General features: G+C 43.5%; 1 protein-coding gene across 1 annotated transcript in view; it reads left to right on the forward strand.

Moving 5' to 3' along the window:
- FYB2 (FYN binding protein 2) overlaps window positions 1-15,925 on the forward strand; it is a 43,779-nt gene that overhangs the window by 21,948 nt on the left and 5,906 nt on the right. The window contains exons 11-17 of the mRNA XM_077277177.1: window positions 489-591; window positions 689-848; window positions 2,423-2,549; window positions 3,952-3,989; window positions 5,233-5,293; window positions 6,851-6,916; window positions 8,106-8,131. Coding sequence (XP_077133292.1) covers window positions 489-591; window positions 689-848; window positions 2,423-2,549; window positions 3,952-3,989; window positions 5,233-5,293; window positions 6,851-6,916; window positions 8,106-8,131 — 581 coding nt within the window. The remainder of the gene's footprint in view (window positions 1-488; window positions 592-688; window positions 849-2,422; window positions 2,550-3,951; window positions 3,990-5,232; window positions 5,294-6,850; window positions 6,917-8,105; window positions 8,132-15,925) is intronic.

Here is a 15,925-nt window from a genome sequence, read left to right on the forward strand (position 1 = left end):
CCGTAATCAACAGCTCGCTTGTCTACTTTGCTGTGCAGACTGGAGCCGAGTCAGTAGAGTCGTTTCATTATCGTTAAAGGCAAGAAATTATGTTTTGCAAAGAGGAGGCTATATATCTTGGGGGGGGGGGGGGGGTCATTTAAGTCTGTCAACAGATTTGGAGCTCTACGTAAAAAAAAAAAAAATAATATGTATATAAACAGGGAGGGGGGGGACACTGAAGTCTTTCATTCAGGCTAGGTGGATTGTGATGAAGTGGAAACTTAAAAAAAAAAGAATATTGTAAAGCCATTCTGACATGGATTTTCACGATAAGTACACCAGTCTTGTCAGGTCTAAGAAATTTAATATCAAATTCAGTTTATGTTGAGAAATCTGGTGACAGATCTTTTAGAACACTTTATCTTTATGATACAGTGTAGGTTTTTTTTGGAAGTAGAGCTCAGATACATTGTTACAATCGACCTTTCTCTTTTTTATTCCTCCAGTGCCAATTTCGATACATCCAACGGATTATTGGGACAAAAAGAAATTAAATCCAGAGAGGTGAAAATGGGAAAAGATGAACAGGCGCTTAGGAAAAAATACAAGGTAATCTGAGGATCAATGATCTTTTCCCCTTTTTACGGCTCGATGCTGATCACATATAAGTACGTTCTGGTAATGACGGTAAGAATGTGTCACTTAGATCACCGGGCAGGAGAAGATGTTATACACATCCAAAATTATGGAAGATTTCAAGCATGAAAAAAACGCACTTACGGTGAAGAAAGGCGACAAAGTTGAGGTTATTCAGATGAATGACTGTCCTCCGGGAAAATGGCTGTCAAGGGACGTCCACGGAAAATGTAAGTGGTGGAAAAGTCTGAGCAAGAAGAAATCCTTCTCTGTTGTAACATTCTTGATTGGGCAAAAGTTTGGTGATGATCGATTAATTTGACTGTGTATGGACTATTAATATTGCCAGAATCGTGGTTAAATTCCCGTTTCTTAGCCATATAATATGGGGGCAGTTTAAAGGGAACCTGACAGCTGATACATGCCGCCTGTGGATGTATCGGATCTTGGCCATATATGTTAAACTCTGAAAACGCTGCAACATTTCAGAGAAAGACATAGATGAAAGCCAGTGAAGACTGATCCTCGCGAGAGACTAGTCAGACAGGCGGGTCCCCAGCGGCTCCTCCACTCCCGCTGCCCATGGGTCAATATTGACTTTTAGGATGGCTACTTCCAAGAGTTGGCGCCTCCTTGCAGAGGCAATTTGCATAAGACCTTGTCACTCCAGGGTTGGGGCAGGTAGAAGCCGCCGGGGATCCGCCTGTCTGACCAGTCTCTCTTGCAGCTCCGTCCTCGGTGGCTTTTAAACCCTGCAGCGTTTCAGAATTAAACATATATATGGCTGAAATCACGCGGCCAGTGTGTGATACATGCTCCCTGATCCATGAGCAGCTGTAAAAACGTACGTATCTTTCACATAAGCCTAGAATGACAAACTGAAAGACTTCTATGGGCAAATGTCTGCGAACAAGAGGCTTCATCAGCTGTAAGTCTGCATAGTGTCTGTATCTTCTTGAGACCTTTTCCTGTAGATGCTATAAAGCCGTCTCCATTCATTTATCCCTATCAGACCTGCAGTGTATACACTGCCTGTGAGCTGCGGCATGCGTCTGCGTGGAGTACGGGCTGCTGCGCAGAGTACGGGCTGCTGCCTCTCCTCGGCCTTTTCCTGCATCTGCTGCTCTCTAGTATCCTGCTCACAAATTGAAACAATGTATCTAAAAATCATTTTTTTGCCATTAGTCACAATCCATTGAATGTTGAAAAAAAACAGATCCGTAGCCTATTGTGAAAAACTGATGCGATGGATCTGTTTTTTTCGCCAGATCAGACTAGCTGATCCAGCTAATTGGATCCTAAAAAATCAGAGCATGCTCAGTTTAAAAAAAAACAGAATCCGGCGCCCTAGGCTTCCATTCTAGCAAACGACAGACGGGACGGATCCATTACTGTCCGTTTTTTCGACGGACACAAAAATTGTTACTTTGTCAGTTGCCTCCGGCCGCCGCACAAACAGTTTTAGATGGATCCGGCGAACGACGGAGGAAACGTGAGGCCTTCCGTCGCTAATACAAGTCTATGAGAAAAAATGGATCCGTTTTTTTTTTTAAATTTGTAGGATTGTGACTGATGGCAAAAAACTGATGTGTGAAAGGGGCTTATGAGACCTTATGGGACATGTACTTACCAGGTCTACAGTCAAGAACGAGGTGGAAAGTTACATTATTCTCTTCTAATAAGTTGAAGGTTCTATGCAGAAAAGAGAAGAGCCTCCTTATAATAAGAGATGATTGATGAGCGTCGTTTCATGTATCTGATGGAGTTTCCCTTTACGTCACTAAACTTCTGTTACTTTGGACAGACGGGTTTGTGCCGGTGGCCTCTCTGCAGATCAGCGATGAGATCCAGGCCTTATGTGGCCAGAACATATTCCAAATCCCTGCCGACAAAGATCTCTACGCTGACATAGAAGTCAGGAGAAGAGACAGGTGTGTGGACTATTCTGTTCTATGAGCGTTTTTAAAGGGGGGGGCACTGACTCGAGTCCTCGGCCTATGGAAGTGAGATACCCGAGGCAGCGCTCCTAATAACATTCATCCTTTATGGCTGTAGATGTTTTAGAGCTTTTGACAGTGAAAATATGTATCATGTAGCCGTGATCATGAAAACGGGTTTAGTGACCCCCTATAACCAGCCCGCCCTGAAGTGGCTGATATCAGGAACAATGTATCACATGCAGCCAATGAGCTATTATAGGGAATTGTAATCTGAGAGCTAGTCTGATAGATTCTGTAAAATAGCTACATATTAAGAAATGAGATGGAATACAGTTGCAATTCTGTTTCTACATGGGGGCAGCAGATCCTTGCTTGAAAGGGTCGCTGTCACTCCAACAAGCTTTGCATAAATGAATAGTACAAGCGAATATATATTAAAAAATAAAAATAAAAATTGTAATATATTTTACCGGAAAAAAAATAAATTTCTCCACTTATGAGCCACTTCTCCTCTTTTCCCTGCTTCCTGAACAAATTATTCACTAAAAAAAAAAAAAGTGCTAAAATCGATCATGAAGCAAACAAGATTAGCAACTCTTTGAAGTATCAGATTGCAGCTGTCTATCATAGTCTATGGGGTGGGGGGGAGGAGGAATAGTGTAAGGGTGCAGTCAGACGGCTGTATAAATCGGACAAAATTCGGGACGCAGTGCATGGACTGCCAAAGGCTCTCCTGACCCAAGCGTGACAGCTACATAGAAATACACTAAGCTATGACGCTCAGGTAGGAAGAGCCGCCAGACAGTCCGTGTACTTGTCCGATTTATACTGTCCTCTGACTGCGTCCTTATATAGAGAGGCACAGACAAATACTTGTGGTGCTGTGGATTTTTAATAAGTATTATACCTTATTTCAAGCTGGATTTACAGCTATACTGCACAGTACTGCTACAGCTTTCTAGAAAGTATTTTATATCGCCACAGTGCTGAGTTCACAGCTACACTGCTCAGTACTGCTGTATAATGTCCTCCATAATGTTGCTCCTTCTATATATGTGCTATATTCAGACAGGAAAGCGGGAATCCTTCCTGTTTGTGTGCTGATTGTATAGGAAACATCAAATCAGCTGTTCTCCACCCACCAGCTCAGAGGGAACTGAAAATTAAAGAGACGCTTCAGAGGATAAAACTGGTGATAAAAAGGATACAAGTCAGATAATGACTAGATATAGTGTCATTCCTCATGTACACACAGGAAGGCGCATTCTGGAAGGTCACCCGAGATGACGGGCACACGTTAATGATATTCTGAATTTACAATGACAAAAAATAAATCATGTGAACTTCTAGAGGTAAACACATTTTGTGTATTAATATATTTTATTCTTTTTAGTGGCGCAAATGCAGACACATGTAGGGGCTCGGACAGCTGTAAGTATTAATACTGTTCACTTATCGGTCAGATCCGAGAAAAGTAGCAATGAGTGTCTTCTCTCTGGAGAAAGTTAAAGGTTATGGATACCTTTTGTAGTCAAGTTTTTTTGTTATTTTTTTTACTTATTTGCATGTATTTTGGTCGAAAAAAATAATTTTTGCTATTGGGTATTTTATTTTTATTTGTTTTTCACCATTTGGCTTTTGCAGATTCTTTTTTTTTTTACAAATAGCACTTGTACCTGTGATAGTTTATGGGGCCATGTCCGATTTTTTTTTTTTTTTTCCTTTTCTTTCCCCTTTGGTCCATGCTGTCTGCAGAAAATATTGGACATTTCCAATTTTCTTCCTAAGGTTGGATCAAAATCAGCAATGTAAGTCAATGGGTCCGTGAAAAAATTAGATTGTGCTCTGATGCCATCCAAGTGCAGTCTGATTTTCACTGACTACCAAAATGGAAAAATGGAGAAGATGGACAATTTTTTTTTTTCCATTTCACTACGTACGAGAAAATTGGATCCAACTCTGACCCAACTCTGGCCCAACTCTGGCCCAACTCTGGCCCAACTCTGACCCAACTCTGACCCAACTCTGACCCAACTCTGACCCAACTCTGACCCAACCCTGGCCCAACCCTGACCCAACCCTGGCCCAACCCTGACCCAACCCTGGCCCAACTCTGGCCCAACTCTGGCCCAACTCTGACCCAACTCTGACCCAACTCTGACCCAACTCTGGCCCAACTCTGGCCCAACTCTGGCCCAACTCTGGCCCAACTCTGGCCCAACTCTGGCCCAACTCTGGCCCAACTCTGGCCCAACTCTGGCCCAACTCTGACCCAACTCTGACCCAACTCTGACCCAACTCTGACCCAACCCTGGCCCAACCCTGACCCAACCCTGACCCAACCCTGACCCAACTCTGGCCCAACTCTGGCCCAACTCTGGCCCAACTCTGACCCAACTCTGACCCAACTCTGACCCAACTCTGGCCCAACTTTGACCAAACTCTGGCCCAACTCTGGCCTAACTCTGACCCAACTTGGATCGGAGTCTGCTTTGAGTCTGATCCGAATAATCAGTCTGATTTTCTCGCACCTGGAAAAAAATGGTCATCTGAATGAGGCCTTAGAATGAGCTCCTCTTAATCAGGATGTCTTACACTTTGGGGACCTGTTTCTCCTGTTCAGACCAAATAAGACGTGATGATAACTTTCTAATATCCCATTTCTCCATTTTAGATTCTGGAAATTCCGACGAGCACTACGATGACATCAGCAGCTCAGGCCAGAGCTTCAGCAGGTCAGTAGCGTGACATTTCTGTGTTGATAAATCCGCACGTTCCTCATTACATGGCGGAGCGTCTCTCCGGGTGTCACATCTCGGGTCCCCTGCTAGGAATGTGTGATGAGACAAGTGGCCGATACCTTCCCTCTTATTATTAGGGTTGGTCCCTGTACAGCACTGATCGGACTGTGTTCGGCTTTGAAGGGGTAAATCCTAATAAGATGATGGGGGAAAAACCACCAAGTTGATAACGTATCTACAGTATATACTTCCAAGAGAAATATCAGAGGAACCACACAAAATAATATTAGTCTGGAATCAGGAAAGATATTGGAATTTTTTTTAAAGGATTATGTTAAGCTTACAGTGCTTACATAGCTACATTATAACTAACCTGCAGATGTGTGAGCCCACAAGGTCAGAGCGACTGTCGGGCAACAATGTAGCAAGCAGAGGTCTTGAAATAGATGGCTCGTTAGTGGCAATGTCTTGGCAGAGTGTCTGTCTCAACACCCATTGGCTCCCTTGTTACCCAATCAAGGAATGCCAAAAAGACTCACCATGACCACTGAGGGGCCCCACTGTCACCATCTTTTTACTCCTACAGAGCCCTGGGCTTCAAAACAGATCATTTTTACTATCTGTGATACAGTAGTGAGGCAGTATATATAACAAGCAATACAGCAATCGGAGGTTCCAAAAAAAATTAAAATAAAAAAAATAATAAGAGAAAACATAAGTTTGAACACCACCTTTTTACCATCCAAACATTAATAAAAAAATAAAAAAAATCATATTTTTTATCATCATGTCCATCACAGTTTGATCAGTTTACACAATTGTAAAATTAGTCATTCCAGATGGCATAAAAAAAATGTGAAATGCCAAAATTGCCATTGTTTGGTTGTCTCACCTCTCCAAAAAATAAAACTATATAAAGAATTCAAAATGTATCTTTATCAAAATGGTATCCAGAAAAGCTATCGCTCGGCACACAAAAACAAAACTAGCCCCCGCCCAGTGGGGTAACCTGCAGCACATGGGTCCCAATGCAAAACCTCTAACGGGGCCCCCAATTATTTCAGATTTTTAATAGTATTGGGCTTTTTATATAGGCAAAAGGGACTTTTGAGGCCCCCGAGGTTCCAGGGCCCACGTGCGATTACATTCCCTGCACCTATTGTAGTTATATTTTTTTTTTTTTACAAAGTTTGGTGTCATTATAATCACACATGTATCCAAGTCATTTGTACCAGACAGTGAACAACATAAGAAACAAACTCCAAAAAATACAGAGAGAATTAGGATGTTTTCTCCATGTTTCACAGCATTTTTTATTTTTTCCCATTTTCCAGCACATGACATGGTAAAATTACCAGGGCATTTACAACTACAACTTGTGTAGCAATAAAAACATATCTCACATCTGTGGCAAAGGAAAAAAAAAAGTTATGGCTTTTGGAAAAAAAAGTAGGAAAGAAAAACAAGAAGCCAAAAAAAAAAAAATACACCCAGTTGGGAAGGGGTTAAAAAAACTAAAAAAACATTTAGCAATATTTTCTTTCTTTCTAGTTCTGGTGGCAAAGGAAAAGGATTTGTCCAATTGTTTAAGAAAAACAAATCCAAAGAAGATCAAGCGTAAGTGTGTAATATTATGTGTAACCAGGACGTGTCCTGTACAAACGGGTCCGCATCCAGGTCTCTCCTCCCCAGGAAATGCCAAAAATATTACTTTATTGGGCCCAAAGATTACAATATGCTCCATTGTGACCAAAAAGCTATAAACAAAAAAAAGGAGAAAAATAGCAGGTTGCTTGGCCCAAATAATATTGCTACATGGTACTCTTATAATACTGGCCTACAATGCACAAATAACTCTGCTCACAATGTCAAAAGGCTAGTGTAAAATACCACCGTGCTATCTCAAAAATAATACCGCCAAACCGTGCCCAAACTACTGTAACATAATCTGAATTAAATTGTAACAAAACTTGGAATACTGGAGTCAATGTAATCCACTGATGGGGGGGGGGGTGTCTGGTTCCTGATCCCATTCCCCCCCACAATCACTCAGACCACCAGATAAAAGTGCACACAGCAGCGTATAGACCCGCAGGCTTATCATTGAGCGATGGACACAGGCGTGAGCTCTTCTCTGGGGTGTGAGGGATCGGAGGAAATCTCTGGACCTGGACCCTCACAGAACAACAGTGAGTCAGAGGAGATACAATGTATCAAAAAGCTTTGTAATGTTCAGTTACATGTTAAATGCCTGTAAATTCCCGCCTTGGGGTATGTGCACATATTACAGGGTGCCGCCTTGCCTCATATGGGGAAAATCCTGGTGACCGATTCCCTTTAACCATTTGTAGCAAATCTTTCTGCACCAAAAACGTCTGTTGGCAGGAAAAACTCTGCATAAAATATGCACATTTTTGACACATTTTTATGCTTTTTTCATGCAGTTTTTTCATTCATTTAAATGGGTGGAAAACACTGAAAAAATGACATCCTGTAAATATGAAAATGCTTCAAATTTGCAAGGAAAACAAAAGCAGCGTGTGCATGGGAGAAATCTCATTTACTTTGCCCTTACTGTGCTTTACTGTCCGGCCCGCCATACTGTACCCCAATAATATCACCATTCAGAGTCCTGCAGATTTAACACGTAGCTACATTTTATCCTACAGCATGGTGGGGCCCTTATTGATAAATTGGCCCTGGTTATAGTAAAACAAAGACATTATATTAAGCTGAATTGATTATCTCCCACCATATTGTATGCAGTTATAAATCCATAATCTTCTATGTGTCTATATTTTTCCAGATATTCACCTGTAATTCCTAATTTAAGTAAGTATTTCACATTTCAGCAAACTTTACATAAATCAAAAGTACAAGCAAATCTAAGAAACTTTGTAATGCATCTTATCTGAGAACTTTGCTTGTTTCTCCACTTATGAGCCTCTTCGCCACATTCCCAGACCATCTACTCGGGTGAAAAAAACAGCTCAAATCTGTTCTTGGTCAAAGCAAAACAAACTGCTAATTCACTGAGAGATCAGGTTACAGAACCTAATAATCTGTATGGAGAAGGCAGGGGGAAGAAGAAGAAGTGATGAGATCATGCAGACACCTAATGTCAGACTCGCACCCCCACAAAATATAATAAACGTGCACCCTTTGGTGCTTTCATGTGTTTTAGCTTTGTTTAATTTAATAAATTAGTTTAAAAATGTGGGGTCCCTCCTATTTTTGATAACCAGCCAAGGTAAAGCAGACAGCTGTGGGCTGATATTATCAGGCTGGGAAGGTTCCTGGTTATTGGTTCCTTCCCAGCCTAAAAATACAAGTCTGCAGCCGCCCCAGAATTGGCACATCACATGAGATGCACCAATTCTGGCACTTTGCCTCATCGATTGCCCTGATGTGGTGGCAATTGAGGTAATGGTAGTTGGGTTGATGACAACTGTGATTTGTTAATCAAAACTGTTATCATGAAGCTCCGCCGTAGTCCACGTTTGTCATGATCTCAATGGCAAGAGAACATAGCATAAGCATATATAGGAACTAGCTCTTGGAAGATGGGAACTGAGCTGACCATGAACTAAACCTAACGCACAACTAGCAGTGGCCGGGTAGCATGCCTACGTTGATTCTAGATGCCCAGCCCAGCCGGAGGACTAAATAAAGCTAGCAGAGGAAAATATTAGTCCTAGCTCACCTCTAGAGAAATACCCCGAAAGGAGACAGAGGCCCCCCACATGTATTGGCGGTGAGTTGAGATGAAATAACAAACGTAGTATGAAAATAGGTTTAGCAAATTTGAGGTCCACTTACTACATAGCAGAAGACAGAAAGGACACTTTCATGGTCAGCTGAAAACCCTATCAAAAAACACCATCCAGAAATTACTTTAAAACTCTGGCATTAACTCATAACACCAGAGTGGCAATTCCCGTTCACAAGAGCTTTCCAGACACAGTAACGAAACTACAGCTGTGAACTGGAACAAAATGCAAAAACAAACATGGACAAGAGTCCAACTTATCTAGTAGTTGTCTAGGAGCAGGAACAAGCACAGAGAGGCTTCTGATAACATTGTTGACCGGCAAGCAACTAACAAAGCAGCAAGGTTATATAGCGACTCCCACATCTTGATGGGAACAGGTGAACAGAGAAGATGAAGACACCAGTTCAATTCCACCAGTAGCCACCGGGGGAGCCCAGAATCCAAATTCACAACAGTACCCCCCCCTCAAGGAGGGGGCACCGAACCCTCACCAGAACCACCAGGGCGATCAGGATGGGCCCTATGAAAGGCACGAACCAGATCGGAGGCATGAACATCAGATGCATTCACCCAAGAATTATCCTCCTGGCCGTATCCCTTCCACTTGACCAGATACTGGAGTCTCCGTCTGGAAACACGAGAGTCCAAGATTTTCTCCACAACGTACTCCAACTCACCCTCAACCAACACCGGAGCAGGAGGCTCAACGGAAGGCACAACCGGTACCTCATACCTGCGCAATAATGACCGATGAAAAACGTTATGAATAGAAAAGGATGCAGGGAGGTCCAAACGGAAGGAAACAGGGTTAAGAATCTCCAATATCTTATACGGGCCGATAAACCGAGGCTTAAACTTAGGAGAAGAGACCCTCATAGGGACAAAACGAGAAGACAACCACACCAAATCCCCAACAGAAAGCCGAGGACCAACACGACGGTGGCGGTTGGCAAAAAGCTGAGTCTTCTCCTGGGACAACCTCAAATTGTCCACCACCTGCCCCCAGATCCGATGCAATCTCTCCACCACAGCATCCACTCCAGGACAATCCGAAGATTCCACCTGACCAGAGGAAAATCGAGGATGAAACCCCGAATTACAGAAAAACGGGGACACCAAAGTGGCAGAGCTGGCCCGATTATTGAGAGCGAACTCCGCCAATGGCAAAAAAGCAACCCAATCATCCTGGTCAGCAGACACAAAACACCTCAGATATGTCTCCAGGATCTGATTAATCCGCTCGGTCTGGCCATTCGTCTGAGGATGGAAAGCGGACGAAAAAGATAACTCTATGCCCATCCTAGCACAGAATGCTCGCCAAAATCTAGACACGAATTGGGTCCCTCTGTCAGAAACGATATTCTCAGGAATACCATGCAAACGAACAACATTTTGAAAAAACAGAGGAACCAACTCGGAAGAAGAAGGTAACTTGGGCAGAGGAACCAAATGGACCATCTTAGAAAAACGGTCACACACCACCCAGATGACAGACATCTTCTGAGAAACAGGCAGATCTGAAATAAAATCCATCGAGATGTGCGTCCAAGGCCTCTTAGGAATAGGCAAGGGCAACAATAATCCACTAGCCCGAGAACAACAAGACTTGGCCCGAGCACAAACGTCACAAGACTGCACAAAGCCTCGCACATCTCGTGACAGGGAAGGCCACCAGAAGGACCTTGCCACCAAATCCCTGGTACCAAAAATGCCAGGATGACCTGCCAACGCAGAAGAATGAACCTCAGAGATGACTCTACTGGTCCAATCATCAGGAACAAACAGTTTATCAGGTGGGCAACGATCAGGTCTCTCCGCCTGAAACTCCTGCAAGGCCCGCCGCAGGTCTGGAGAAACGGCTGACAATACCACTCCATCCTTAAGGATACCTGTGGGCTCAGAGTTACCAGGCGAGTCAGGCTCAAAACTCCTAGAAAGGGCATCCGCCTTAACATTCTTAGAACCCGGTAGGTATGACACCACAAAATTAAACCGAGAGAAAAATAATGACCAGCGCGCCTGTCTAGGATTCAGGCGCCTGGCGGTCTCAAGATAAATCAAATTTTTGTGGTCAGTCAATACCACCACCTGATGTCTGGCCCCCTCAAGCCAATGGCGCCACTCCTCAAAAGCCCACTTCATGGCCAAAAGCTCCCGATTCCCAACATCATAATTCCGCTCAGCGGGCGAAAATTTACGGGAAAAGAAGGCACAAGGCCTCATCACGGAGCAGTCAGAACTTTTCTGCGACAACACTGCCCCAGCTCCGATCTCAGAAGCGTCGACCTCAACCTGAAAAGGTAGAGCAACATCAGGCTGACGCAACACAGGGGCAGAGGAAAAACGGCGCTTAAGCTCCCGAAAGGCCTCCACAGCATCAGGGGACCAATCAGCAACATCAGCACCCTTCTTAGTCAAATCGGTCAATGGCTTAGCAATATCCGAAAAACCAGCAATAAATCGACGATAAAAGTTAGCAAAGCCCAAAAATTTCTGAAGACTCTTAAGAGAAGAGGGCTGCGTCCAATCACAAATAGCTTGAACCTTGACAGGATCCATTTCAATGGAAGAGGGGGAAAAAATATATCCCAAAAAGGAAATCCTCTGTACCCCAAAAACACACTTAGAACCCTTCACACACAAAGAATTAGACCGCAAAACCTGAAAAACCCTCCTGACTTGCTGGACATGAGAGTCCCAGTCATCCGAAAAAATCAGAATATCATCCAGATACACAATCATAAATTTATCCAAATAATCGCGAAAAATATCATGCATAAAGGACTGGAAAACTGACGGAGCATTAGAAAGACCAAAAGGCATCACTAAATACTCAAAGTGGCCCTCGGGCGTATTAAATGCGGTTTTCCACTCATCCCCCTGCCTGATTCGCACCAAATTATACGCCCCACGAAGGTCAATCTTAGAGAACCACTTGGCCCCCTTTATGCGAGCAAACAAATCAGTCAGCAACGGCAATGGGTATTGATATTTAACAGTGATTTTATTCAAAAGCCGATAATCAAAACATGGTCTCAAAGAGCCGTCTTTTTTTGACACAAAGAAAAAACCGGCTCCTAAAGGAGATGACGATGGACGAATATGTCCCTTTTCCAAGGACTCCTTTATATATTCTCGCATAGCAGCATGTTCAGGCACAGACAGATTAAATAAACGACCCTTTGGGTATTTACTACCCGGGATTAAATCTATGGCACAATCGCACTCTCGGTGCGGAGGTAACGAACCAAGCTTGGATTCTTCAAAGACGTCACGATAGTCAGACAGGAACTCAGGAATTTCAGAGGGAATGGATGATGAAATGGAAACCACAGGTACATCCCCATGAGCCCCCTTACATCCCCAGCTCAACACAGACATAGCTCTCCAGTCGAGGACTGGGTTGTGAGATTGCAGCCAAGGCAATCCTAGCACCAAATCATCATGTAGATTATACAGCACCAGAAAGCGAATAATCTCCTGGTGATCCGGATTAATACGCATAGTTACTTGTGTCCAGTATTGTGGTTTATTATTAGCCAATGGGGTGGAGTCAATCCCCTTCAGAGGAATAGGAGTCTCCAAAGGCTCTAAATCATACCCACAGCGTTTGGCAAAGGACCAATCCATAAGACTCAAAGCGGCGCCAGAGTCGACATAGGCGTCCGTGGTAATAGATGACAAAGAGCAAATCAGGGTCACAGATAGAATAAATTTAGACGGTAAGGTGCAAATGGAAACAGATTTACCAAGCTTTTTAGTGCGCTTAGAGCATGCTGATATAACATGAGTAGAATCACCACAATAGAAACACAACCCATTTTTCCGTCTAAAATTCTGCCGCTCGCTTCGGGACAGAATTCTATCACACTGCATACTCTCTGGCGACTTCTCAGTGGACACCGCCAGATGGTGCACTGGTTTGCGCTCCGCAAACGCCTATCGATCTGAATAGCCATTGTCATGGACTCATTCAGACCCGCAGGCACAGGGAACCCCACCATAACATCCTTAATGGCATCAGAGAGACCCTCTCTGAAAGTCGCCGCCAGGGCGCACTCATTCCACTGAGTAAGCACAGACCATTTACGGAATCTTTGGCAGTAAATTTCCGCTTCATCTTGCCCCTGAGATAGGGACATCAAAGTTTTTTCTGCCTGAAGCTCCAAATGAGGTTCGTCATAAAGCAACCCCAAGGCCAGAAAAAACGCATCCACATTGAGCAACGCAGGATCCCCTGGTGTCAATGAAAAAGCCCAGTCTTGAGGGTCGCCCCGGAGCAAGGAAATCACAATCCTGACCTGCTGTGCAGGGTCTCCGGCAGAGCGAAATTTCAGGGACAAAAATAATTTGCAATTATTTCGAAAATTCTGAAACCCAGATCTATTCCCCGAGAAAAATTCCGGCAAAGGAATTCTCGGCTCAGATATAGGTGCATGACAAACAAAGTCTTGCAAATTTTGTACCTTCGTGGCGAGATTATTCAAACCTGCAGTTACACTCTGAAGATCCATTACAAACAGGTGGACACAGAGCCATTCAAGGGTTAAGAGGAGGTAAGAAGCAGCTAGACAGCAATTAAGGGCTAGGCAGCAAAACTCTGAGGGGAAAAAAAAAAAAAAAATTTCCCTTCAACACTTCTTTTTCTCCTGCTTCAGCCCAAACAATTAACACTTTGCGGGCCGGTCAAACTGTCATGATCTCAATGGCAAGAGAACATAGCATAAGCATATATAGGAACTAGCTCTTGGAAGATGGGAACTGAGCTGACCATGAACTAAACCTAACGCACAACTAGCAGTGGCCGGGTAGCATGCCTACGTTGATTCTAGATGCCCAGCCCAGCCGGAGGACTAAATAAAGCTAGCAGAGGAAAATATTAGTCCTAGCTCACCTCTAGAGAAATACCCCGAAAGGAGACAGAGGCCCCCCACATGTATTGGCGGTGAGTTGAGATGAAATAACAAACGTAGTATGAAAATAGGTTTAGCAAATTTGAGGTCCACTTACTACATAGCAGAAGACAGAAAGGACACTTTCATGGTCAGCTGAAAACCCTATCAAAAAACACCATCCAGAAATTACTTTAAAACTCTGGCATTAACTCATAACACCAGAGTGGCAATTCCCGTTCACAAGAGCTTTCCAGACACAGTAACGAAACTACAGCTGTGAACTGGAACAAAATGCAAAAACAAACATGGACAAGAGTCCAACTTATCTAGTAGTTGTCTAGGAGCAGGAACAAGCACAGAGAGGCTTCTGATAACATTGTTGACCGGCAAGCAACTAACAAAGCAGCAAGGTTATATAGCGACTCCCACATCTTGATGGGAACAGGTGAACAGAGAAGATGAAGACACCAGTTCAATTCCACCAGTAGCCACCGGGGGAGCCCAGAATCCAAATTCACAACACACGTTCCTCGATTCATGCAACTGTGAATATCAGTAAAGTCATCGCTATTCACAGGTGGCAGAGAGACTCTGATGAGCATTGTAGTCACTACTCGGCGCCTGTGAATAGCGGTCACTTTACTGCTATTCACAGTCGCCGGAGCAAGAATCGAAGAATGTGGACTATATGGCGGCGCTTCATGGCAACATTTATTACTGGGTTAGTAATGGTGGTGTCTGATAGATATCACTCCATTACTAACTTGCAGAGCTTGTCTGCAGATGAGATTTTTGACAAATCAGAGCTGTCATCAACTCCAACTACCATTCCCTCAATTGCCACCGCTCCAGGGCAGTTGGGAAGAGCCAGGCAAAGAGCCAGAATTGGTGCATCTAATGTGATGCGCCAATTCTGGGGTGGCTGTGGGCTGGTATTTTTAGGCTGGGAAGGGCTTAATATAAATAGACCTTACCAGCCTGACATCAGTCCCCAGCTGTCTGCTTTACCTTGGCTGGTTATCAAAAAGAGGGGGTTTCAATCTCATTTTTATTAATTAGGTTAAACAAGGCTAAAAACAGCCGTGTAAATGCACTTACAACGCATGTGCTTTTTTTAACTGTGGATTTTCCGCATCTAATGCAAGTCTATGGGGAAATTCCGTACAAAAGGAACAGCATCTAAGCAAGAGAAAATGACAGAATCCACACCGCAGGTAACTTCATGCAGCGTAATAAAGCACAGTAGGCATGGGATTTCTATTAATCTCATCCACAGTGCTTGTACTGTACGCTACTAGCCAGGACGCTAGTGTTACTGATCATGGGGACGCAGCCTAAGGGACAAAGTTAGGTTTAATTTTACACTGGAAAAAGATACATTTTGACACCCTCTCCCCAAAAATAGTATTTACTGAAATCAACGTTGAAATGTCTTGTTTATTTGACGTACAGTAAGCTTAAACGTCTATAATATGTGTTATAACACATGTATCACCCTGCACTGAAACACATGAGGAAATAAATCCTGCAAGATTTCCTATTTATTTTACAGTTGGTGACTACTGATTTTTCTTATGACGCTCTTAGAAACTTTTTCAATTGTCGATACAATATATATATATATTGTAAGAGTCATGTCGGTCTGGTAGTCGGGGGCAGATATATCTCGCCCAGGTACTTGTCCTATGTGAGTTAGGCCGCTCAGTATCTTCAGGATACCGAGGGGTTAATAATTGCAGGAATAAAGGATGACCAGCTGGGGGTTTCCGGCGTCAGCCTGGGGCACACAGAATGCCTGTCTGTGTGAGACAAACGTGAGTGAGAGCTGTGCTCAAGGACTGTGTGTTGTTAGCTGGGTGGGAGAAGCCCCCCCAGTTGTTAAGATAGCAACGTATTGGTTTAGTTAGTGCCGGACAGGCTAGGATTTATTTTTATGTTTTGTTTTTTCTATGTTGCTTT

This window comes from Ranitomeya variabilis, chromosome 8 (assembly GCF_051348905.1).
Source record: "Ranitomeya variabilis isolate aRanVar5 chromosome 8, aRanVar5.hap1, whole genome shotgun sequence".
Lineage (NCBI taxonomy): Eukaryota > Metazoa > Chordata > Amphibia > Anura > Dendrobatidae > Ranitomeya > Ranitomeya variabilis.